Source organism: Aquarana catesbeiana, linkage group LG11 (genome assembly GCF_042186555.1).
Source record: "Aquarana catesbeiana isolate 2022-GZ linkage group LG11, ASM4218655v1, whole genome shotgun sequence".
In the NCBI taxonomy this organism is placed as follows: Eukaryota; Metazoa; Chordata; class Amphibia; order Anura; family Ranidae; genus Aquarana; species Aquarana catesbeiana.
Genome location: NC_133334.1, coordinates 167716953 through 167744329, shown reverse-complemented (window position 1 = coordinate 167744329; position 27377 = coordinate 167716953). Strand labels below are relative to the sequence as shown.

The following is a 27377-nucleotide window of genomic DNA, read 5'->3' as shown; positions in this document are numbered from 1 at the left end:
CCACAAGAACATTATATTTTATTTTTTTTTGTTTTGCAACCTCAAGGAGGTTGTTGTCCCTTGTTAATTTGACATTGTCTCTAAAAAAATGATGTTAATTAAAACACATAAAGTATTTTCATAAACTAAAATATCCCTTTATTTATGGTAAACAAAATAAAGATGAAGTCAACGCTGGCTAAACTTTTTAAATTGGTGAATACTTTTGGCCCCAGGGCACACATCAAGTCTGAAAATCCGGCGGACAGGAAAAGAAAATTGTGATCTTGAGGAGTCCATATAAGAGAGAGCACAATCTGGTCCAGGAATCCCAGAGATCAAGAGCAGCAGCAGATGACATAGATGTCCCCAGGCTGTGGTACTACACCAGCCTGCGTCTTCTGTCAGACCAGACTGAACCCAGGTCTTCACTTTCTTCTCTTCCCTGCAGCCTTCCCTCCACGCTGCCCTGCACCCTTCCTTGTAGGCTGTGGCTCTGGTGGTTGACTTGTGGCAGGAGGAGAAGGAGGAGGAGGAGGAGGGGCTTGCTCATATATCTGGCTATTCTCAGTTAGCTGGCCCCTCAGCCCCTTGTGAATAGCATCTGAAAATATTTTTTCACACAGGAGGCGTTGGCCCCACTCCATTTGCAGCAACCTGCTGGCTAAATAACAGCCATAGGCCTCTTCAGCTTCGGGGGGCTCTTCAGAAAATGAGTGGCTTGTCTCATGAGGCGCAGTGATGCCTCCTCTGTCACCATCCCCTTCCTGGCCCTTTTTGTAGGAAGGCAGAGGGGAGGCACTTGGGATTCTGTCAGGCTCCTATTGGGCCTGGCATCCTCCTGGCTGACACTGGGCCCGGCCACCTCCTGGCTGACACTGTGCCCGGCCTCCTCCTGGATGACACTGTGCCTGGCCTCCTCCTGGATGACACTGGGCCCAGCCTCCTCCTGGCTGTCCCTGGGCTTAGCCTCCTCCTGCCTGACACTTTCCACACCTTCCTCCTGGCTGACCTCATCCTGTGTATAAAAAAGGGACATAGTTTTAGTTTTTGGTTCATCAATGACACACAATTTTCTTCTCATGACTTGCAAATTCAATGTTAATACATATATTAAGAGTATATAAATCTGACACCAGCATTTTTCAAAGCAGGTGACAAACATTTTTGGCCACTACTGTCAATTGATATGTATACATCATTTTTAGGATAAAATCCTTAATCAATTATAACATCTAGTTAACATCATTAATATTAGGACACTACATATGTCTCAAATTAATTTACCTGACTTCAGATGGTCACATCCGGTTCTTCAAGGATGGAAGACCCAGTTTGATCCTCATCAGCCTCTGCTGGGGTGGAGGGAAGGGTGCATGGAAGGGTGGAGGGAAGGGTTGAAAGTGATGTCCTGGCTTCAGTCTGGTCATCCAGAAAATGTAGTTTCTCGGAGTACCACAGCCTGGGTACATATACATCATCTGCTGATGCTCCTGATCTCAGGGAAAGCTGGATCTTGTTATGCTCCCTCCTATACATATTTCGCAAGATCCCAATTTTCTTTTCCAAAATCTCCACGGTTGCTTCTGGGATGAAAGTATGCACAAATGCCAGAAGTCTCTCCAGCGTTGACTTCCTCACTGGTTTGATGTAATATTGAGGGTGTTTGACCTCCCACAGATTCCTCATCTCCCTGTACTTATCAATAAATGCTGACATAAATTCTGGGTCCTTAAATTTGGCATTCATGTTTTCTGTAAAAGATAAGACACAAGACAAAAACACTAATGTTTCAGCTAAACCCTCTTCATCTTATCCCAACATAGGCCTAATAAATCTTTAAGCAGTATAGGCTGCTTGCTACAAAGTTTACCAAAAAATTACCTTAGTTTCTGGCGTTCCGGTCCTCTATCCCCTACGCACAGAACGTACGTACGACACAATGCGTAATAGCTTTTTATACACTGCGCATGCGTGAAACTCCGCCTGCATCTCCCGCCCCTGACGTTCTTTTTTAACTAATGTTCTCCGCCCCCTGGTCTCTACGCACAGAACGTATGTACGACACGTGCGTAATTACTTTTTATACACTGTGCATGCGTGAAACTCCGCCTGTGTCACCCGCCCCTGATGTTCTTTTTTAACTAATGTTCTCCACCCCCTGGTCTCTACACACAGAATGTACGTACGACACATGCGTAATAACTTTTTATACACTGCGCATGTGTGAAACTCCGCCTGCGTCGCCCGCCCCTGACATTCTTTTTTAACTAATATTCTTCGCCCCTTCTCTCTACGGTACGTAGTGGGAGAAACAATGGCGGAGACACATCAGGTGTGTACTACCTCAGGTAGTGACGAAAGCCTGGAGCCCGGAACATCCCGATCCGGGAAGCGGAGATTTAAGGCCTCCAATATGGCCTTTCAAGAGAAGGTGGAGATGGTGGCAAATTTGCGCAAAAATTACTATGATGGAAAGTATGGACCGTACGCCCGGCCTAATTTCCGAAAAGCCAAAATAATGGCGAAGGTGGTGAAGACCTTGCATCTTCGTTTGGGGTACGGCGCTCAAAATATCAGCTTAGGAAAAGATGGTCCGACCTCAAACTCCAGGAGTCGGATCAGTACAGATGGATCCATAAAGTGCTTAAAAAAAGTAAGTACTTGTTGTGTGTTCATATTCTGTTTATTACCTTGCATACTGCTCCATGTGCTTTTCTTTAACGTACGTTTTAAACAATTGTAGTAAACATTGTTATATATATATATATATATATATATATATATATATATATGTGTGTGTGTTTGTACAGTAGGTGACCGCGATATTGTGTCAATCTCGCCGCATTTCTCGGCGAGATTTGACACCTGAGAGCCCCGTCGCAGGAGCCAGCGCCGAGATGGCTCACTCATCGGGAAAGGAAAACTTTTTTTCCTTTTGCGATGAGTGACAGGCAGTGCTGACAGCTGTCTGGTATGAATCCTGAGGGGGGAACGCCGCGCCAAATTTTAAATAAAAAAACGGCGTGGGGGTCCCCCCCAAAAATCTATACCAGACCCTTATCCGAGCACGCAGCCCGGCCGGCCAGGAAAGGGGGTGGGGATGAGCGAGCGCCCCCCCCTCCTGAGCCATACCAGGCCGCATGCCCTCAACATGGGGGGGTGAGTGCCTTGGGGGAGGGGGGCGCCCTGCGGCCCCCCCACCCCAAAGCAGCTTGTCCCCATGTTGATGAGGACAAGGGCCTCTTCCCAACAACCCTGGCCGTTGGTTGTCGGGGTCTGCGGGCGGGGGGCTTATCGGAATCTGGGAGCCCCCCTTTAATAAGGGGGGCCCCAGATCCCGGCCGCCCACCCTATGTGAATAAGTATGGGGTACATGGTACCCCTACCCATTCACCTAGGGAAAAAAGTGTCAATAAAAAAAAAAACAGTAGACAGATTTTAAGAGTAATTTATTAGGCAGCTCCGGGGTCTTCTTCCGACTTCGGAGAGTCTCCTTCCGACTTCTCCCAGTGTTCGGCCTCTTCTCCCGGTGTTCGGCCTCTCCTCCCGGGCCCCTCCGCTCTCTTCTTCCAGCTCTTTTGCCAGCGAGGGGCCCGGTCTGCTGCTGCTGTCTTGTCGCCGATGTCTTGTCGCCGCTGTCTCGTCGCTTCTTCTCTTCTTCCGATGTTGACACGACGCTCTCTCCGACTGGAATGTTGTGTGCGAGCTGCGGAGCCATTTATACAGGCGGTGACCCCGCCCCCTTGTGACGTCAGACAATTTGTACAGCACTTCACTACAATGTTTCAGATTACTATTCCTGGACTCAAATATCTGTGTGCTAAGTATAGCTTTTGTTTCATTCACATAGGGGAGAAAAGACTCAGACAAGCTGAACCCAGTGACCCCCCACCGCAACACCCGAATTGGGAAATCAGCCCAAGCCCCACAGAGGATGTTGAGGAAGGAGAGGTGGGCGACATGGGCACCCCACCAGGTGAGTGTGTGACACACCAGCTTACGGGAATCTATGTATGGCTGCATATTTCGAGATACATTTTTTATCAACTATTTTAGGTGATCTGGTTGTGGAAGGGCAAGAAACAAGGACCAGCGCCACCTCCGAGGATGTGTACGAAGTAGAGTTGGAGGAAGTAGGCGACGTGCACCCCACCACGTGAGTGTCTGACACACCAGCTTACGGTAATCTATGTATGGCTGCATATTTTGAAATACATTTTTTATCATCTATTTTAGGTGATCTGGTTGTGGAAGAAGCAAGCACCAGTGCCACCCCCAAGGATATCTATGAAGTAGAGGTGGAGGAAGTAGGCGACATGGGAACCCCACCACGTGAATGTCTGACACACCAGCTTATGGTAAGGTAATCTATGTATGCCTGCATATTTCTAAATACATCTTTTTTTCCTTTAATTTTAGGACATGTGGAACCTTTTAGCACAGACAGTGCACAACGCTTAATTGGACAGATAATGGCCTGTAATGGGGATATTGATGCCATGCGTAATCGGCTGGATAGTATGCAGCAGGAAATGAAGAACATGATCAATGTTTTGGGGAGAATCTAAATTCCCTTTTTCTCCAAAAAAAACATTGATCATGTTCTTCATTTCCTTGTTTGCTGACCCCATTCTGGGCCTTTTATTTTAGGATTTAAATTGTATGCCTGTTTCAAAAAAATTATTTTTAAAACATCTAATTAAAAAAATGAGGCCTGTTTGTTTTCAAAAACTAAAAAAAACTAAAAAATACATAGAGGCCTGTTTGTTTAAAAAAAAAATATATATATAGAGGCTTGTTTGTTAAGAAAAAAAAAAGTAAAAAAAAAAAAAATATATATAGAGGCCTGTTTGTAAAAAAAAAAAAAAAAATATATATATATATATATATATATATATATATATATATATATATATATATATAGAGAGAGAGAGAGAGAGGCCTTAAAAAATTAAAAAAAAAAAAAAAAAAAGGATATATAGAGGCCTGTTTGTTTAAAAAAAAAAAAAGATAGCCAAGATGTGTGGCTTCTTCTTTCAATGCTCAATACCAGTTTTGGAAGTTATTTGTTGTTTACAGTGGCAATGGTGCTTATTTACTAAAGGAAAATACACTTGGCACTACAAGTGCTCTAAGTTAACCTAGGAGAAAGCCAAAAAGAATGGCAAGCAATAAATATAATTCTAGATTTTATCAGATCCTGATTTTTTAATAAAAAAAATTATAGATTCTGTGGCATTGCAATGGCCCCCCTACCCGTAAAAAAATCAACATATTGATCTCGAACTTAACGGGCACTTTGGGGGGCCAAGCCAGTACGGCCAGTATCCAGGGCCGTCAGAGGATTGTCGATAAGTCCGGCCTCAGGCCCAAGTGATACCATATAATTGGTTGAATGTTTGTTTAAATAATTGTGCAGGATGCAGCACACTAGAACAATGTGATTGAGTTTGTATTCCGCCATGTGGATAGCTGTCTGAAACAGGCGGAACCGGCTCTCGCTCTGGCCAGCTGGAAGTTAAAAACCCTCCTCTCTGGGGTGAGGGTCCTTTGGGGGAATGGCCTTATGAGGTGCTTACTCAGACTGAAGGCTTCATCTGCTATGAAGACAAAGGGGAGTGCTTCCACGTTATCGGCATCAGGTGGCCATCCCAGGCCACCACTCTGGAGACGCTGGTAGAATTCCATCTGGGCAAAGACTCCTCCATCCGACATCCGGCCATTCTTCCCCACGTCCACATACAGAAATTCATATTGTGCCGACACCACCGCCATTAAGACAATACTATGGAACCCCTTATAATTAAAATAGTATGACCCCGAATGGGGTGGTGGCACAATGTGGACGTGTTTCCCATCTATAGCCCCTCCACAGTTGGGAAAGTCCCAACGGATGGCAAAATGGGATTCCACAGTCTGCCATTTCTGTGGTGTTAAAGGAAACTGGGGAATCAAACCAGAAAAAAAAATCAGTAATTTTGAACATAACATTGCAAGCACATTACACTAAAAAACATTATTGCCCAGCATCAGTATAACATTAATTGAAATCTTATTTTAAAAATAATATATAAAGGCCCACTTATCAGATTGCTTACCCCCTCTGATGGCACATTGTTAAAGTTTATGGGGGGGGGGGATTATAAATCAAGTTTAAGGACACGCAGGGGTTGATTTACTAAAGGCTACTAGACTGTGCACTTTGAAAAGTGCAGTTGTTGAACTCTGCAAGTGCAGTTGCTCCAGAGCTTAGTAAAAGAGGTAAAGGCTTCATGTTGCAAAGAGTACCCAATCACATGCAAGGGTAATTAATAAAACAACATTTTTGCTTGCACATGATTGGATGATGGAAATCAGCACAGCTTCTGCTCATTTACTAAAGCCCTGGAGCAAATGCACTTGCAGAGTGCAAATGCATGTTGCAAAGTGCAACATATATTTGCTTTTAGTAAATCAACCCCACAGAACATTTTAAAAAATTTTAGGGGGGGTAGAGGATTCAAAATCAACTTAATGACACACAGACTGTTTGGATGATTTTTTTTTTTGGGGGGGGGGGGGGATTCTAAATGAAGTTAATGACACACAGACTATTTGGATGAATTGTAGGGGGGGGGGGATTCAAAACTTAATGACACACAGACTATTTGGATGAATTTTAGGGGGGGGGGGGGGATTTTAAATTAAGTTAATGACACACAGACTATTTAAAGAATTTTAGGGGGTGGAGGGGATTCTAAATTGAGTTAATGACACACAAACTATTTGGGAGAATTTTGGGGGGGGGGGGTGCTAAATTAAGTTAATGACACACAGACTATTTGGATGAATTTTCGGGGGGGGGGGAGATTCTAAATCAATGTAATGACACACAGACTATTTGGATGAAATTTAGGGGGGGATTATAAATTAAGTTAATGACACACAGACTATTTGGATGAATTTTGGGGGGGGAGGGGATTCTAAATTAAGTTAATGACACACAGACTATTTGGATGAATTTTCGGGGGGGGGGGATTCTAAATCAACTTAATGACACACAGACTATTTGGATGAATTTTAGGGGGGGAGGGGATTCTAAATTAAGTTAATGACACACAGACTATTTGGATGAATTTTAGGGGGGGGATTCAAAATCAACTTAATGGCACACAAACTATTTGGATGAATTTTAGGGGTTGGAGGGGATTCTAAATTAAGTTAATGACACACAGACTATTTGGATGAATTTTGGGGGGGGGGGAATTCAAATTCAACTTAATGACACACAGACTATTTGGATGAATTTGAGGGTAAAAGAACTACAATGCAGCTGACAAGATACATTAAGTGAGTAGACTAGGTGGATATGGGCCCAGCACTGCATGCTGGGGAGGTTAGTGAAGGCAAATATGCATGCAGGACAAAAAAGAGCATTAAAAGATTACAGCATGCATGAGGACAAAGGGGACATTCACATTATATTGCAATGATGGTAATTAGTGTTTAAGTAAAGAAATACATTACATTAGCAAACAATAAATACAATAAAATGTAATGTTAAAGGATAAAAATTCTTACCTTAATATAGTCCTTCTGCAGGACCTGAATTATGGCAGAACAGGTCTCTGGGATAATGATCCCCAGATCCTGGGGGGAGATGCCTGTTGAGAACTTAAGGTCCTGCAGGCTTCTCCCTGTCTCCAAGTACCGCAGGGTGGCGACTAGCCTCTGCTCCGGTATGATGGCTTGCCTCATGCAGGTATCCTGCCTGCTGATATAAGGGGTCAGCAAAGCCAACAAACGGTCAAAAACGGGGTCCGTCATCTGGAGAAAGTTCCTGAAATCCTCAGGATTATTCTCACGGAGCAAAGGCATGTGACAGAATTGGTCATGCTGGAGCAACCAATTCTCCTTCCATGAACTCCTCCTCACCCTGTTCATGGACTGAGCTTGGGCTGAAGAATAAACTACAGCACCAAGCACATACAATGCACGAGCTCGACGACGAGTACGTACACGTAACATGGCTTCAAAACGGTCGGCTGGTCAGAACGCACTTAACAGAACACACTGAAGAACAGCAAGGCCTGTGAAGAGCGAACTGAAAATCAGCAACGAGCGAACAATAACACACTGAGTAACTCAATGCGAACTGACCACACACACTGAAAAGCAGATACAAACCTCACAAGCACAAACTGAACAACAGTTAAAACGATCTGAAAAATACGAGTCTCACAATCGTGAATCGTCTCTCACCAAACTTCTACTAACACGAGATAAACACGAGATTAGCACAAGGAGCCCAAAGGGTGTCGTCGGACTTGGTGTATGTCACCGCGTACTAGGCTGTCGGACTTTTGCGTGATCGTATGTAGTCAAGTCCGTTCGTTAGAAAGTCCGCCGGAAGTCCGCCAAAAGTCCGTCGAAAGTCTGTCAGACAGGCTGTCGGACTTTTGTAGCCAAAAAGTCCGACCGTGTGTACACGGCATTAGTGAAAAATAAAAAGTTTCACAGACAGCACTTATCTGAATGAGTAGAGTTTTCACTTTGCAAAGTGAATGCTGACTTAGCTTAATAAATAAGGTAAAGAGAGCAGATATAAAAGGAGATATAAAAAGCAACATATTTATTTATTGTACATATTGGATTATTATATCAAATGCAGTTTCATCTTATTCACTAAGCAAATGTTTACTTTGCAAAATGACAATTAGTTACTAATTTTAGTAAAAAAAGTAGAAAAAAATCTGCACAACAGGCATTGCTTGCAGTCAATGCCATGTGTCCTTTATGTTGACGGCTGCGGAATTAATTGACAGCTTCCATCTTCCGACCCCCCACCCCCACAGCAGTAATCTTCCAGTGCCTTAGGGGTTAATAGAGCTGCTGCACCTGTCACATGTGCTCATTATGAGTGCCGACTATGCCCTCCTTTTTATGTATCAAGAAACCTAAAATGCCTTATTAAAGACAGGATGCTTTAGAAACATTATTCATTTTAAATAAACATATTTAAAAAAGTTTAAAGAACATCCTCTACAAATATCTTTAAAAGTTTCAATACTCCTTGGTGCAAACACCCATTTGATAAGGGCTCATTTTGAATACATAATAACATCTACAGTGATATATTGTCACTAATCTGGTGTATGTACAGTGTACATATATTATTCAGCTGTAAAAATATTCTTTCAGGAAGGCTACTTTCACACTGAGGTGCTTTGCAGACGCTAGAGTGCTAAAAATAGCGCCTGCAAAGTGCCCTTAAAGAGCCGCTCAATTCACTCCAATGTGAAAGCCCCGATGCAAGGCGCATCTTTTCAGCGCTAAAGGAGCGGTGCATTCACCGCTCCTAAAATGCCCCCTCCCATTGAAAACAATGGGGCAGCTGCAAACCCGCTGGCAAAGCGACTCTGCGGCGGCGCTTTGCAGGCGGTTTTAACCCTTTTTCAGCCGCTAGCGGGGGTTAAAACCGGCCCACTAGTGGCCGAATAGTGCTTGTAAAACGACGGTAAATCGGCGCTAAATATAGCGCCGCTTTACCGCCGGCGCCCGTCCCAGTGTGAAAGTAGCCTAAAGAGCAGTAGAATAAGTGAGTTTTAACAACACTTTCTTTTCTTTCCTCAGTACTCTTCACATTGGCTGGAAATGCAGATGGAAAACCTTGCAAGTTCCCTTTTAAATTTCAAGGAAACACCTATGACAGCTGCACAACTGAAGGTAGAACTGATGGCTATAGATGGTGTGCAACCACAGAAGACTATGACAAGGATACGAATTATGGATTCTGCCCAGAAACAAGTATGTGATTAAAAACGTTTTATTAATGTGTCTTAATACTATAGAACCATCTCATTGCTTGTTGCCATAGTTACATAGCCAGGTTGAAAAGAGACACAAGTCCATCCAGTTCAACCAATAAAAAAATAAATAAAAATCATACAATCCCATATACACATTCCTATACCCACTCATTCCAGTCATTACTGAGTACCTAAAAATGAGAAACAATGGTGCTTTATCCACCTTTATTCGGTCTTAATATTTATGGACCATATCACTTTTGCCATAGTTACATAGTCATCTACGCCAATATTCCCTCCCAGTCTAAGTCTTGGAGAGCAGCCCTCAGGATCCTTGGAAAATTTGCTCTCTTAAAGTTAAGTGTTTTTATATTTCCTGTATGTGTTTGTTTTTTACAGCTAACATTAAATGAAATCATGTTATGGTCACTGCTACCCAGTTCTTTTATATGAATATTGGTAATAAGCTCTGCATGGTTTGAGATTACCAGGTCCAGCATAGTGTCATTCCTAGTTGGGGGCCTCAATAAGCTGGACCAAAATTTTTTTTGTAATAGGTTTATAAATTCTTGCCCTTTAACTGTTCCAGCAGTGCCATTGCTCCAGTCAATTTCTGGGTAGTAAAATCCCCCATTATTATCACTGTCCCAGCCCTTGCAGCCCTTTCTATCTGTACAAGGAGCTAAGTCGCCACCTCCTCATTAACACTGGGAGGTCTATAACAAACTCCAATGATAACCTTTGTAGTACACACACCCATGTACAGTTCCACCCATATTGCTTCAGATTCATCACACTCTCCATCAGCTAGGTCCTCTTTCACACTTGCTTTGAGATCACTTCTCACATAGAGACAGACACTAACACCCCTCTCTTTTACCCTGTCTTTCCGAAAGAGAGCATAGCCAGGAAGAATTATTAGCCCAGTCATGTGAATAAGGAAGCCAAGATTCAGCAATACTAAATAAATCATAGTTCTCCTCATGCACCAGAGCTTCTAACTCACCTATTCTTCTTGGCAGACTTCTGGCATTGGTAAGCAAACACTTTAATTCATTGTCAGATTTTGCACACTTATGTTGGATATATTTTATTCTAGTACAAGTAGTACCATTTCCAATGGTTGTTTGTAACATTGGAACCTTCATATCACCTGACATAGACCTCCCCCCATATTTCCCCATTCCCCCACTTAAAGGGGCTGACCCCTCTCTGATCCCCTTCCATTTGACAAGTCAGCCCAGTGCTCTAAAAACCCAAATCCATCCTTCTTACACCAGGTCTTTAGCTATACATTCATTTCTCTAATCTCCCCGTGTCTTTCTTGTGTTGCACATGGCACAGGCAATATTTCAGGGAATATCGCCTTGGAGGTCCTTCCCTTTAACTTGCAGCCTAGTTCTTTAAATTGTTTCTTAAGGAGCCTCCACCTTCCTTATATTCTGTCATTGGTTCCAATGTGTGCCAAGACAGCTGGGTCATGACCAGCCCCTCCCAGTAACTTATCAACCCGGTCCACCACATGCCGAACCCTGGCACCAGAGAGACAGACTCTTTATTCTTTATTCTTTATCTTTTTGTAGACAGCTGCACATTGATTTTATGCCCCAAGGTAAACACAGTTTCAAAGCTGTGACATTTCTGAATTCACTCATGAAGCTTCCTCCACATCCTGTGGGCTTAATGCACAGGGAACTGTATTAGCAGCAATAAAGTGCTAAACATAGGGATAATCTTGAAAGTGTACTGCTGCATTCAGGGCCAGATTAAGAACATCATGGGCCTGGTGCTGAGGGTTTTGGGGCGTTTTTTAATAAATAAATAAATAAATAAATAAATAAATAAAAATGCTAATTTTTTTGTTATAACAAATTAAATTAAATAGAGAGAGGGAGGATGAGAGAGAGAGAAAGGGGATGATAGAGGGGTGAGGGGTAAGGGAGGGAGGATGAGAGAGAGAGAGAGAGAGGATGCGCATGAGCATGCGTGGGAGTGACAGCAACACAGCCTGGCCAAGGAAAGTGACCAAAGGCACAGAACCCATAAGGAAGACCGGGTAAAGATGGAAGCTTCCGGGACCCACCAGATTGATCACAGTGCAACGCTGGAGGGCTCAGTCTGACAGGTAAGTGCACCCTAATGAGCTAATATGCAGTGCATACTAGTACATTATGGCATAACCTACCTCAGGGCCTCTAAAAAGTAGTAATGTTAGCAAAGTTTATTACTGCTTTAATATCACAGGATCCTAGGAGCTTCTCATGGGGCCCCCTACTGACCCGGTGGACATTTGGCAGTGCCCAAGTGCATAGTTGTCAACATTTCAAAAATATTTTCAGGGACACTTTTTTTTGCCAGTGTTATATTTAGAGTAGCTGACATCCCTTATGTTCCTCTATACATCACAGTAATAATCAAAATTGAATGAGTACTAATAATGGGCAGAACGAATATGAGGACTGAGAAGGTTTCTTTAAGTTGAACTTACAAAAGTGTACCCATTCTAGAGCTGGTAACATTGAGGATATTCAATATAAATTTTAAAGAACTGTTTTTGTGGGTAAGAGGCCTAGGGGAGGAGTATGGATGGTGTTAAAGTGGGAAGTATGTGCAGGTGAGGGAGAGGAATCTGGGGGGTATAACAGTGGGCACTATGTACAGCAGAGGAGTGTGGAGGGTATGGTAGCAGGCACTATGTACAGGAGAGGAATGTGGGGGGTATGGTAGCAGGCACTATGTACAGGAGAGGAATGTGGGGGGTATGACAGTGAGCAGTATGCACAGCAGAGGAGTGTGGAGGGTTGACAGTGGGCATTATGTACAGGAGGGGAGTGTGGAGGGTATGCCAGTGGGCAGTAAGTACAGGAGAGGAGTGTGGAGGGTATGATGGGGGCAGTATCTACAGGAGAGGAGTGTGGAGGGTATGATAGGGGCAGTATGTACAGGAGAGGAGTGTGGAAGGTATTATGGGGGCAGTATGTACAGGAGAGGAGTGTGGAGAGAAAGACAGTTGGCAGTATGTACAGGAGAGGAGTGTGGAGGGTATGAAAGTTGGCAGTATGTACAGGAGAGGAGTGTGGAGGGTATGATGGGGCAGTATGTGCAGGAGAGGAGTGTGGATGGTATGACAGTGGGCAGTATGTACAGGAGAGGTGTGTGGAGGGTATGACAGTGGGTGGTATTTACAGGAGAGGAGTGTGGATAGTATGATAGTGGGCAGTATGCACAGGAGAGGAGTGTGGAGGGTATGACAGCCGGCACTATGTACAGTAGAGGAGTTTATGAAAGTGTGAAGGGTATGACAGTGGGCAGTATGTACAGGAGAGGAGTGTAGATGGTATGATACTGAGCAGTATGTACAGGAGATGAATGTGGAGGGTAAAACAGTGAGCAGTATGTACAGGAGAGGAGTGTGGAGGGTATGACAGTTGGCAGTATGTACATGAGAGGAGTGTGGGGGGTATGATGGGGCAGTATGTACAGGAGAGGAGTGTGGAGAGAAAGACAGTTGGCAGTATGTACAGGAGAGGAATGTGAAGGGTATGACAGTTTGCAGTATGTACAGGAGAGGAGTGTGGAGAGTATGATGGGGCAGTATGTGCAGGAGAGGAGTGTGCAGGGTATGACCATGGGCAGTATGTATAGGAGAGGTGTGTGGAGGGTATCACAGTGGGCCGTTTGTACAGGAGATTAGGAGTGGGCGGTATGATAGTGGGCAGTATGCACAGGAGAGGAGCATGGAGGGTATGACAGCCGGCACTATGTACAGTAGGGGAGTTTATGGAAGTGTGAAGGGTATGACAGTGGGCAGTATGTACAGGAGAGGAGTGTGAATGGTATGATACTGAGCAGTGTGTACAGGAGACGAATGTGGAGGGTAAGACAGTGAGCAGTATGTACAGGAGAAGTGTGTGGAGGGTATCACAGTGGGCGGTATGTACAGGAGAGGAGTGTGGACGGTATGATAGTGGGCAGTATGCACAGGAGAGGAGTGTGGAGGGTATGACAGCCGGCACTATGTACAGTAGAGGAGTTTATGAGGAATGTGGACGGTATGATACTGAGCAGTATGTACAGGAGACGAATGTGGAGGGTAAGACAGTGAGCAGTATGTACAGGAGACGAGTGTGGAGGGTATGACAGTGAGCAGTATGTAAAGGAGAAGAGTGTGGACAATATGACAGTGGGCAGTATGTACAGGAGAGGAGTGTGGAAGGTATTATGGGGGCAGTATGTACAGAAGAGGAGTGTGGAGAGACAGACAGTTGGCAGTATGTACAGGAGAGGAATGTGGAGGGTATGACAGTGGGCACTATGTACAGGAGAGAAGTGTATGACAGTGGGCAGTATGTACAGGAGAGGATTTTGGGGGGTATGACAGGGGGCACTATGTATAGGAGAGAAGTGTGGAGGGCATGACAGTGGGCACTATGTATAGGAGAGGAGTGTGAAGGGTATGACAGTGAGCGGTATGTACAGGAGAGGAGTGTGGAGGGTATGACAGCAGGCACTATGTACAGGTGAGGAGGATGAAGGAATCTGGGAAGGAAAAATGTAAAGGTTTGTGGAAGAATATTTTGGGACTGTGTAGTACGTCCCTCCTGAGGACTGGTGCCCAGAACTGGACAGCATACTCCAGGTGCGGGCGGACCAGAGTCTTGTAGAGCGGGAGAATTATCGTTTTATCTCTGCAGTTGATCCCCCTTTTAATGCATGCCAATATTCTGTTTGCTTTATTAGCAGCAGCTTGGCATTGCATGCCATTGCTGAGCCTATCATCCACTAGGACCCCCAGGTCCTTTTCCATCCTAGATTCCCCCAGAGGTTCTCCCCCCAGTGTATAGATTGCATTCATATTTTTGCCACCCAAATGCATTATTTTACATTTTTCTACATTGAACCTCATTTGCCTTGTAGTCGCCCACCCCATTAATTTGTTCAGGTCTTTTTGCAAGATTTCCACATCCTGCGGAGAAGTTATTGCCCTGCTTAGCTTAGTATCGTCTGCAAATACAGAGATTGAACTGTTTATCCCATCCTCCAGGTCGTTTATGAACAAATTAAATAGGATTGGTCCCAGCACAGAACCCTGGGGAACCCCACTACCCACCCCTGACCATTCTGAGTACTCCCCATTTATCACCACCCTCTGAACACGCCCTTGTAGCCAGTTTTCAATCCATGTACTCACCCTATGGTCCATGCCAACGCACCTTATTTTGTACAGTAAACGTTTATGGGGAACTGTGTCAAATGCTTTTGCAAAATCCAGATACACCACGTCTACGGGCCTTCCTTTATCTAGATGGCAACTCACCTCCTCATAGAAGGTTAATAGATTGGTTTGGCAAGAACTTCTTCATGAATCCATGCTGATTACTGCTAATGATATCATTCTTATTACTAAAATCTTGTATATAGTCCCTTATCATCCCCTCCAAGAGTTTACATACTATTGATGTTAGGCTAACTGGTCTGTAATTCCCAGGGATGTTTTTTGGGCCCTTTTTAAATATTGGTGCTACATTGGCTTTTCTCCAATCAGCTGGTACCATTCCAGTCAATAGACTGTCTGTAAAAATTAGGAACAACGGTCTGGCAATCACCTGACTGAGTTCCCTAAGTACCCTCGGATGCAAGCCATCTGGTCCCGGTGATTTATTAATGTTAAGTTTCTCAAGTCTAATTTTAATTCCGTCCTCTGTTAACCATGTAGGTGCTTCCTGTGTTGTGTCATGAGGATAAACACTGCAGTTTTGGTTACTGAAGCCCCCCGATTCACTCGTGAAGACTGAGGAGAAGAATAAATTCAATACCTTTGCCATCTCCCCATCCTTTGTAACCAGATGTCCTTCCTCATTCTTTATGGGGCCAATATGGTCTGTCCTCCCTTTTTTACTGTTTACATACTTAAAGAATTTCTTGGGATTTTTTTTGCTCTCCTCCGCTATGTGTCTTTCATGTTCTATCTTAGCCATCCTAATTGCACCCTTACATTTCTTATTGCATTCTTTATAAATTCTTAATGCTGTGGATGATCCCTCAACCTTATATTTTTTGAAGGCCTTCTCCTTTGCCTTTATATGCATTTTTACATTGGAGTTAAGCCATCCAGGATGTTTGTTCGCTCTTTTAAATTTATTACCCAATGGGATACATTGGCTAATGCCCTTATTTAATATGCTCTTAAAGCAAACCCATCTCTCCTCCGTATTCTTTGTTCCTAATATTTTATCCCAATTTATGCCTTTTAGCAAGGTTTGTAGTTTAGGGAAGTTGGCTCTTTTGAAATTCAGTGTCTTTGTGTTCCCTTCATGTCTCCTATTTGTGTGAATTATACTGAAACTAATTGACCTGTGATCGCTGTTACCTAAATTGCCCCGTATTTCCACATCTGTTATCAGGTCTGTATTGTTGGTAATCAGTAGATCTAGTAATGTTTTATTTCTAGTTGGTGCGTCTACCATCTGACCCATAAAATTGTCCTGCAAGACACTAAGGAACTGGCGAGCCTTAAATGAATGCGCGGTTCCCTCCGCCCAGTCTATGTATGGATAATTAAAATCCCCCATTATGATAACACTTCCCATCCTTGCTGCTAATCCAATTTGTGATAGGAGATCCGTCTCCACTTCCTCCCTCAGGTTAGGGGGCCTATAGCATACTCCCAGTATTATTTTCCCCTTAGCTTCATCCCTTTGGAGCTCTACCCATAAAGATTCCACCTCCTCCCTAGCCCCCTCAGTGATGTCATCTCTCACATTCACTTGTACATTATTCTTGATATATAGGCATACCCCTCCCCCTTTTTTACCCTCTCTATCCTTGCGGTATAGGGTATACCCTTGAATGTTTGCCAGCCAATCATGAGAGCTGTTAAACCAGGTCTCTGAAATTCCAACAAAATCCAAATCCTCCTTGTACAACAGTATCTCTAGTTCACCCATCTTGTCCGCCAGGCTCCTGGCATTGGTGAACATGCAACATAGTTTAGACCGGTCGCATATTGTCCTCGTATTGGGTGTTTCAAGATTGCAACTTGGACTTGCTACTATACTCACCTTGTGTTTTTGTGCTTTGGTTAACCTACCACTAATGCCCCCAATACTACCCTCTGGAATATCTTCCGCGCTGGCTATCACTGTCTCTGGACCCTCCCCCCCATCGCCTAGTTTAAAAACCCCTCTAACTTTTTGGCCATCTTCATTCCCAGCAGATCTGCACCCTCCTCATTTAGGTGCAGTCCGTCCCTTCTATAGTACCGGTTACCGACTGAGAAGTCGGCCCAGTCCTCCAGGAGCCCAAACCCCTCCTTACTACACCAGCTCTTCAGCCACTTGTTTACTTCCCTAATCTCCCTCTGCCTCTCTGGTGTGGCTCGATGTACCGGTAGTATTCCTGAGAACACTACCTTGGAGGTCCTTTTCCTCAATTTAGCTCCTAAGTCCCTAAAATCGTTCTTTAGGACACTCCATCTGCCTCTGACTTTGTCATTGGTGCCAACGTGCACCATGACAGCCGGGTCTTCCCCAGCCCCTCCCAGTAATCTGTCCACAAGATCCGTGATGTGCCGAACCCGAGCGCCCGGTAGACAACATACTGTTCAGCACTTCAGGTCTTGGTTACAGATTGCCCTCTCTGTCCTTCTAAGAATTGAGTCCCCTACCACCAGAATCTGTCTTTCCTTTCCCTTTGCTGCCCTCTCACTGGAGGAGTTCTTCCCCTGGCAGCTAGGAGAGTCCCTCATCTCCAGCAGTGCTGGTCCCTGACTGGTTACACCAATGTCACTCAATGGAGCGTACTTATTGGGATGCTCCAGTCCTGGATCGGCCTCCCTGGCACTTCCCCCTCTACCCCTCCTGACTGTCAAATTAATAGGTGAGTTTGACAGGCGGTGCTGCCTGTCAAACTCTGCAGGCTCCGAGCTGTCCATTGAGCTCAGTGCCTCTGACAAGAAGTGAGGAGAGGCACTGTGAGCTCATCCTCTCAGTCTGCTGCAAGCAGAGTGTGCCATCTTGTATTTAAACATGCTGGCCGCTCTGTATGTAGCTTCTGACAGTCTGTGCAAGGAGCCCCATATCTCTGGAACCATAGAGGATAGGAGCACCACCATTTTGACCAGTGGTGGGGTAGGTCTTCAGATACCTACCCCCCAAATTTGGGGCCTCTGTGACCCCTGGTCGCGGAGCCATGACCCTCGAAGTCGATCGGTTTTTTTTTTGTAATTTTATTTTTAATTTTTTGGCAAATAGGCCTATCTTAAGGTAAGGGGCCTGGAGCTTCAGCTCCATAGTTGCCAACATTGCAAAAAAATATGTGGGACACTTTTTTGGCTGTAGGAGGAGCCGTATAATAATTAGGGGGCGGGGCATGTGTTTGTAGGCGTGACTTAGCAATAAAAAAACAAAACCGCAGCGCAAAGCGCGTCAGGGTGAAAAATGGGCGTGGTTTACATGAAATAGTGGGCGTGGCTTTAATGGGTGTGGCTCAAAGGGGGTGTGGTTAGAGTCTGAAATGAATAAGGGATGGAGAGGGAAAGGGGGAGAGAGGAATGAAGGGACAGCAGCCCCAGATCCTACACAACAATAGAAATATGTGTATTCTAGAAAGTTTAACAATCAGCAGATAAAGATACTCCAAACACCTGGTGATAGCGCTTCAATCATCCCGCCACCATGATTGTTATGGTGTCAGGATGATTGAAGCGCATTATTTCTATTATTACATTGTAATATAAAATTAAATCATTCAACTCACCATAATGCCGAATCAGTGGGATCCCTGAGTGTGTCACTAGCCATGTCGCCTGCCACCAGCAGAGTCCATCCTTGGATCAGGTGCCACCAACAGAGTCCTTCCTTGCAACAGGTGCCCCCAGCAGAGTCCGTCCTTACATCAGGGGTCCCCAGCAGAGTCCGTCCTTGCATCAGGTGCCCCCAGCAGAGTCCGTCCTTGCATCAGGTGCCCCCAGCAGAGTGTGTCCTTGCATCAGGTGCCCCCAGCAGAGTCTGTCCTTGCATCAGGTGTCCCCAGCAGAGTCTGTCCTCGTATTAGGTGTCCCCAGCAGAGTCTGTCCTTGTATCGGGTGCCCCCGGCAGAGTCCCTCCTTGCATCAGGTGCCCCCAGCAGAGTCCGTCCTCGCATCATGTGCCCCCGGCAGAGTCCCTCCTTGCATCAGGTGCCCCCAGCAGAGTCCGTTCTCGCATCATGTGCCCCTAGCAGAGTCTGTCCTTGCTTAAGGTGCCCCCTGCAGAGTCAGTATACACCCCCTCAATGCAGACCCCCCTCAGTGCAGACCCCCTCCATCAGTGCAGACCCCCTCAGTGCAGATCCCCCTCCATCAGTGCAGACCCCTCAGTGCAGACCCCCCTCCATCAGTGCAGACCCCCTCAGTGCAGACCCCCCTCCATCAGTGCAGACCCCCTCAGTACAGACCCCCTCCATCAATGCAGACCCCCTCAGTGCAGACCCCCCTCCATCAATGCAGACGCCCTCAGTGCAGACCCCCCTCCATCAGTGCAGACCCCCTCAGTGCAGACCCCCCTCCATCAGTGCAGACCCCCTCAGTACAGACCCCCTCCATCAGTGCAGACCCCCTCAGTGCAGACCCCCCTCCATCAATGCAGACGCCCTCAGTGCAGACCCCCCTCCATCATTTCAGACCCCCCTCCATCAGTGCAGACCCCCTCAGTGCAGACCCCCCTCCATCAATGCAGACCCCCTCAGTGCAGACCCCCCTCCATCAATGCAGACTCCCTCAGTGCAGACCCCCCTCCATCAATGCAGACCCCCTCAGTGCAGACCCCCCTCCATCAGTGCAGACCCCCTCAGTGCAGACCCCCCTCCATCAATGCAGACCCCCTCAGTGCAGACCCCCCTCCATCAATGCAGACCCCCTCAGTGCAGACCCCCCTCCATCAGTGCAGATGCCCTCAGCAGACCCCCCTCAGTGCAGACCCTTCCCTCCCATAACGCCCCCCAGGCCCCAGCAGTGCACATGTCCATTACAGCGGCCGCCGGTGTTCGTTTGTCCTCCGTACTGCGCCTGTGCAGTACAGGGTGGACACTATCCGATGGGGGACAGTATTCGACAAGACACCGGCGCTGTGTGTTCAGTGGAGAGGGGAGGGGCCGATCCGTGCGAGAGGAGAAGCCGATTCATTGGCTGCACGGATCGAGCCCCCTTCCTCTCTCTACTGAACACAAGGTCCATCCTTGGATCAGGTGCCACCAACAGAGTCCTTCCTTGCAACAGGTGCCCCCAGCAGAGTCCATCCTTACATCAGGGGTCCCCAGCAGAGTCCGTCCTTGCATGAGGTTCCCCCAGCAGAGTCCGTCCTTGCATCAAGTGCCCCCGGCAGAGTCCCTCCTTGCATCAGGTGCCCCCAGCAGAGTCCGTCCTCGCATCATGTGCCCCCGGCAGAGTCCCTCCTTGCATCAGGTGCCCCCAGCAGAGTCCGTTCTCGCATCATGTGCCCCTAGCAGAGTCTGTCCTTGCTTAAGGTGCCCCCTGCAGAGTCAGTATACACCCCCTCAGTGCAGACCCCCCTCAGTGCAGACCCCCTCCATCAGTGCAGACCCCCCTCAGTGCAGACCCCCCTCCATCAGTGCAGACCCCTCAGTGCAGACCCCCCTCCATCAGTGCAGACCCCCTCAGTGCAGACCCCCCTCCATCAGTGCAGACCCCCTCAGTACAGACCCCCTCCATCAGTGCAGACCCCCTCAGTGCAGACCCCCCTCCATCAATGCAGACACCCTCAGTGCAGACCCCCCTCCATCATTTCAGACCCCCCTCCATCAGTGCAGACCCCCTCAGTGCAGACCCCCCTCCATCAATGCAGTCCCCCTCAGTGCAGACCCCCCTCCATCAATGCAGACTCCCTCAGTGCAGACCCCCCTCCATCAATGCAGACCCCCTCAGTGCAGACCCCCCTCCATCAGTGCAGACCCCCTCAGTGCAGACCCCCCTCCATCAATGCAGACCCCCTCAGTGCAGACCCCCCTCCATCAATGCAGACCCCCTCAGTGCAGACCCCCCTCCATCAATGCAGACCCCCTCAGTGCAGACCCCCCTCCATCAGTGCAGATGCCCTCAGCAGACCCCCCTCAGTGCAGACCCTTCCCTCCCATAACGCCCCCCAGGCCCCAGCAGTGCACATGTCCATTACAGCGGCCGCCGGTGTTCGTTTGTCCTCCGTACTGCGCCTGTGCAGTACAGGGTGGACACTATCCGATGGGGACAGTATTCGACAAGACACCGGCGCTGTGTGTTCAGTGGAGAGGGGAGGGGCCGATCCGTGCCAGAGGAGAAGCCGATTCATTGGCTGCACGGATCGAGCCCCCTTCCTCTCTCTACTGAACACAAGGGGGAGCAATCTAGCGGCGGCGGCGGGACTGGCCGCCATTTTACTGAAGCCTGCTTGCCAAAAAAGTAAAATGCAAACATTCCCAATTTCCCTGGGCAAATCCCGCTTCAGGACAGCCTCTGATCGGGACGAGGGTCCCAAAATCGGGATTGTCTCAGGAAAATCGGGACTGTTGGCAACTATGCAGCTCCAATAACCCTATGTTAATCCAGCCCTGGCTGCATTTTAGGTAAGTATTTTACTTGGAACTGACATTTTAAATAATGTTTTGTTATTTTTTTTTTACATTAGTTTGATGTGCAATTGCTTTAAAGTAAATACATCTTCTTTTTTTTTTTCAGCACTTTCCACAGTGGGCGGAAATTCAGATGGCTCTCCTTGTGTCTTCCCTTTTACTTTCCTTGGAAATAATTATAACTCATGCACCAGCACTGGAAGAAGCGATGGCAAACTATGGTGTGCAACAACCAGCAACTATGATAATGACCGCAAATGGGGTTTCTGCCCTGATCAAGGTAATTAAAACATATAGAAATAACAAACTAAATTACTGTTTTTTCCAACCAGACTTAATATGTTAGAATAAAGTTTATAAAGACAGGTAGTAGTAGTTTGTCACATTTAAAGAATATGTAAGCCCATCATTTAATACTGTGCCTGCTGTACCATGTACTTGTATACAAAAGTATCCTGTTCTTTTGGTATTGTTTCCTTTGTGTGAAATACTCAGTGATCCAGCCAGTCCCTCTGCTTTGATATCAAACACTGACCACACTAGGCATGAGAGTACAGCGTGGTCAGTGTAGCTGTGCTGAGAACTCAATGTGCTCTCCTCCAATGATCAGACTTGTCCTGATATGTTCCCAGACACAGACATTCACTGGGAAGACTAGTGTGCTGCTTCTCCTGCCCTAGCTCTCTGAGTTTTGTATGCAGCTGGGAACAGAGGAAATGTGATCACTTATAAAAAGAGGAAAAAGGTGTTTATAATTTTTTTTTTATATCTATACTCAAGTGTTTTCCTTTAAAGAGGAAGTAAACCCTGATGGGTTTTACTTCCTCTTTGTTCCCCTGCAAACCCTGCAAACTAAAAGCATAATGGGCTAGTATGCATCGCATACTAGCCCATTATGTGCCCCTTACCTGCAAACAAAGCCCGCGGTTTTCCAGCTGGTGGCCACATTCATCTTCTGCCCTCTTCCTTCCCAGGGCGTGACGTCACTCAGGTCCGTTTCTTCACAGCACATGCGCCGATGACATCATTGGCACAGTGTACAGGAAATATCTCCTAAACGTCGCACGTTTAGGAGATATTTCTACTACCTATAGGTAAGCCTTAATACAGGCTTACCTATAGGTAAAACTTACAGATGTGGGTTTACAACCACTATAACTGTTTGACTGTTTAACAAGTTCAGTTGAATGTGACTAAATACTACTTGCTATTAGGGATGGGCTTTATGTTCGAGTGGAACATGAGTTTGACTTGAACATTTGCTGTTCGCCTAATAGCAAACAATTTGGGGTGTTCACGGCAAATTCGAAAGCCGCGGAACACCCTTTAAAAGTCTATGGGAGAAATCAAAAGTGCTAATTTTAAAGGTTAATATGCAAGTTATTGTCACAAAAAGTGTTTGGGGACCCGGGTCCTGCCCCAGGGGACATGAATCCATGCAAAAAAAAAAGTTTTAAAAAAGGCCGTTTTTTCGGGAGCAGTGATTTTAATAATGCTTAAAGTGAAACAATAAAAGTGTAATATTCCTTGTAATATTCCATGTTTCCCGTGTTTAGAACAGTCTGACAGCAAAATGACATTTCTAAAGGAAAAAAAGTCATTTAAAACTACTTGCGGCTATAATGAATTGTCGGTCCGGCAATACACATAACAGTTAATTACCCGTACATTACCCGGTCCACCCCCCTCTGACGCTATGGGAAAGCCATAGGGATGTCCCCGTGCATCAGAGGGGGGCGGACCGGGTGGCCCCGCCCCCTCTGACGCTACGGGGAAGCCAAAGGGATGTCCCCGTGCGTCAGAGGAGGGTGGGGTCACCAGGCGACGATACCGTGTGGCTCCGCCCACAGTTTTAAAAGAGCTGTCACCTACGAGGACGCGTCATATGGCGTGTGCCTCCCATGGAGGCAGATCTTCTTTATTTATTTTTTTCGGTCCGTCGGCGAAGGTGAATGGACTACGTGGGACAGTTTTTTTTTAATAAAGGACTTCTCCCATGGTGTGTGTGTTTTATTTTTTGTTAAAGGGGGCTTCCAGATTCCGATAAGCCCCCCGCCCTCAGACCCCTACAACCACCGGGCAAGGGTTGTGGGGATGAGGCCCTTCCCACCATCAACATGGGGACAAGGTGCTTTGGGGGGGCTGCCCCAAAGCACCCTCCCAATGTTGAGGGCATGTGGCCTGGTACGGTTCGTCCCTCCCCTCTTTTCCTGCTGCCTGCCAGTTTGTGTGCTCGGATAAGGGTCTGGTATGGATTTTTGGGGGACTCCACGCCATTTTTTTTTTAAATTTTGGCGTGGGGTTCCCCTTAATATCCATACCAGACCTGAAGGGCCTGGTATGGAATTTAGGGGAACCGCCATGCATTTTTTTAAAAAAATGTTGGTTCGGGGTTCCCCTGTGGGCAAATTCCATGCCATTTTTATCAATTAATTTTTATGTTTATTGCCGGACTGACAATTCATTATAGCCGCTAGTAGTTTTAAATGACTTTTTTTCCTTTAGAAATGTCATTTTGCTGTCAGACTGTTAAACACGGGAAACATGCGCCAATTTACAGGCATACATAGACACCCCCCAGGTACGAAATTTAAAGGAATATTACACTTTGATTGTTTCACTTTAACCACTTGAGGTCCGGGCCATAGCCGAATGACGGCTACAGCGCGGACCTCAATCTCCGGGAGGACGTCATATGACGTCCTCCCCTATGCACGCGCACCGCGCGCACCCTGCAGGGCGCGCGGTGTGCGCGCTTTGATCACCGAGTCACGGAGACTCGGATGATCACAGATCCGAGTAAGGGGCCGTTCCCGGCCCCTTACCATGTGATCAGCTGTCAGCCAATGACAGCTGGTCACATGATGTAAACAAAAGCTCAGTGATCGGTTTCGTTTTCTCCTCACGCTAACAGCGTGAGGAGGAAAAAAAAGCCGATCACCGGCTTATGTCAAAGGGACATCGGTCCCGAAGAGGAAGGAGGCACAGATGCCTCATCTGTGCCTCCAAGTGCCATCTGCCAGTGCCCACAGTGCCCACAAGTGCCACCTATTAAAGCCCACAAGTGCCACCTATCAATGCCCACAAGTGCCACCTATCAATGCCCACAAGTACCACCTATTAGTGCCACCTAGCAGTGCTGCCATCAATCAGTGCCCAAACAGTGCCCAACACTGCCACCCATCAGTGCCCATAACTGCCACCCATCAGTGCCCATAACCGCCACCCATCAGTGCCCATCACTGCCACCTATCCTAGCCCATCAGTGCCGCCTCATCAGCGTACATCAACGAAGGAGAAAAATTAACTGTTTGCAAAAATTGATAACAAAATATAAAAAAAATATAATTTTTTTTTTTAAATTCTGTCTTTTTCAATTTTTTTAACAAAAAATAAAAACCGTAGAAGTGATCAAATACCATCAAAAGAAAGCTCTATTTGTGGGAAAAAAATGATAAAAATTTCATTTGGGTACCGTGTTGTATGACCGCGCAATTGTCATTCAAAGTGCGACAGCGCTGAAAGCTGAAAATTGGTCTGGACAGGAGGGGGGTTTAAGTGCCCAGTAAGCAAGTGGTTAAGCATTATTAAAATCACTGCTCCCGAAAAAACTGCAGTTTTTAAAACTTTTTTTTTTGCATTGATCCATGTCCCCTGGAGCAGGACCCAGGTCCCCAAACACTTTTTAAGACAATACCATGCATATAAGCCTTTAAAATTAGTAAAGAGGATGTATTACAGGAATTTTGAGCTGATGTGCCAATAGTTTGGCAATAATGAAGAGTGCCTAAATTAGTATAACTAAGTAAAAGTACATTTTGCATTCACATCAAATTCAGTGCTAGAATTAAAAAAAAAACAAAAAAACAGTTGTCCTGAATGACAAAATAATTTAAAAAAAGCTATATTACTGTAGCGGATATATAGTATTTAACAAAGCCACATGGTTATGTGACCATACAATACCACATGGCTCTAGGAGAAAATGAAGGAAAACTTAAAGATGGCTTAAAGGTTAAAGCCTTTGTAAAGGCAAAATTTTTTTCATTTTCTAAAAATAGCAATCATGTTATACCTACCTGCTCTGTGCAATGGTTTTGCACTTAGCAACCCCAGTCCTCCTCTTCTTGGGTCCCCTACTAGTGCTCCTAGCTCCTCCCCTACACTGAGTGCCCCCATAACAAGCTGCCTGCTATGGGGGCACTCCTGTGCGCTCACTCCCAAGCCCCTCTCTCTATCTCCATAAGACACACAGCTCAGACCGGCACCCTCTTCCTCCTCTCTAGCTGTGTTTGAAAGCAGCGGGAGCCAATGGCTCTCTCAGCCAATCAGGATGGAGAGATCCGGTAGAGCCACTGCTCTCATGCACTTCCGCTGGATTAAGATTGGGCTTAGGCAAGTATTAGGAGAGGCTGTGGGGGGGGGGGGGAGCTGCACGCTGAAGGTTTTTTTTACCTTCCTGCAAAGAATGCAGGAAGGTAAAAAACCTTCAGCCTTTAGAAACACTTTAAAGTTTTACTAAACCCACAACAGTAAAATCAGTCTTTATATGTAGTAAAGCACACTTGTTACATAGTTAATCAGGTTGAATAAAGACACAAGTCCATCTAGTTAAATCATAAAAAAAAAAAAAATAAATAAATAAAAAATAATATTGAACAATCCCATACACCCAATCCTATACCCACACTTAATTCAGAGGAAGGCAAAAAACCCCAGCAAAGCATGATCCAATTTGCTACAGCAGGGGAAAAAATTCCTTCCTGACTCCCAAGAGGCAATCAGATTTTTCCTGGATCAATTTTACCTATAAATGTTAGTACCCAGTTATATTTGGTGCAATTAGGAAAGAATCCAGGCCTTTCTTAAAGCAATCTACTGAGCTGGCCAGAACCTCCTATGGAGGGAGTCTATTCCACATTTTCACAGCTCTCACTGTGAAGAAACCTTTCCTCTAGGTTCAAGTTCACTATATGGGCCCCTTATATATTTTTACATGCTGATTATATATATATATATATATATATATATATATATATATATATATATATATATATATATATATATACATACAGTGGGGACGGAAAGTATTCAGACCCCCTTAAATTTTTCACTCTTTGTTATATTGCAGCCATTTTCTAAAATCATTTAAAGCGGGGTTCCACCCAAATTTTGAACATTATCTCTATGCATTCTCTTCCTTGCCTAGATGCTGACATGCTGTGTAAAAAAATTTAAATCGCCGTAATTACCTTTTTTTTCTAATCTTCTTAGCACTTCCTGGTTTTCCTCCCATGGGAGTAGGCGTGTTTCTAGCCTCTCCCAGACCTCCCACAGTCCCCTGGGAGCTAGTCTCAGGCTTCCCAGCATGCATTGTGCAACAGCATCATCACAACATCTCGGTGAATGCTGGGAGCACAGTATTCACCGCATCCAGGAAATACATGCTTGTGGGCTTCAAATGCCCACAATGAAGATGGAAACCGCCTTCAGTGAATTTTATAAGTTATTCTTTACAACGAAATCGGACACAGGCGGACTTATTACACAGAACATGTGAGTAGATAATCGTGAGAAGAAAAGTTTGTGAATGAACTCCAAAAAAAAAAAAAAAAAAACGATAGATAGGTGGAGCCCCGCTTTAAGTTCATTTTTTTCCTCATTAATGTACACACAGCACCCCATATTGACAGAAAAAAACAGAATTGTTGACATTTTTGCAGATTTATTAAAAAAAACAAACTGAAAAACTGAAATATCACATGGTCCTAAGTATTCAGACCCTTTGCTGTGACACTCATATATTTAACTCAGGTGCTGTCCATTTCTTCTGATCATCCTTGAGCTCGTTCTACACCTTCATTTGAGTCCAGCTGTGTTTGATTTATACTGATTGGACTTAAGGTTCCTAAGAGCACAGTGGCCTCCATAATCCTTAAATGGAAGACGTTTGGGACGACCAGAACCCTTCCTAGAGCTGGCTGTCTGGCCAAACTGAGCTGTCGG

At 45.6% G+C, this 27377-nt stretch overlaps 1 protein-coding gene across 1 annotated transcript in view; it reads left to right on the top strand.

Moving 5' to 3' along the window:
• MMP2 (matrix metallopeptidase 2) overlaps positions 1–27377 on the top strand; it is a 484562-nt gene that overhangs the window by 122249 nt on the left and 334936 nt on the right. The window contains exons 6-7 of the mRNA XM_073605023.1: positions 9595–9768; positions 21478–21651. Of these exons, the coding sequence (XP_073461124.1) occupies positions 9595–9768; positions 21478–21651 (348 nt within the window). The remainder of the gene's footprint in view (positions 1–9594; positions 9769–21477; positions 21652–27377) is intronic.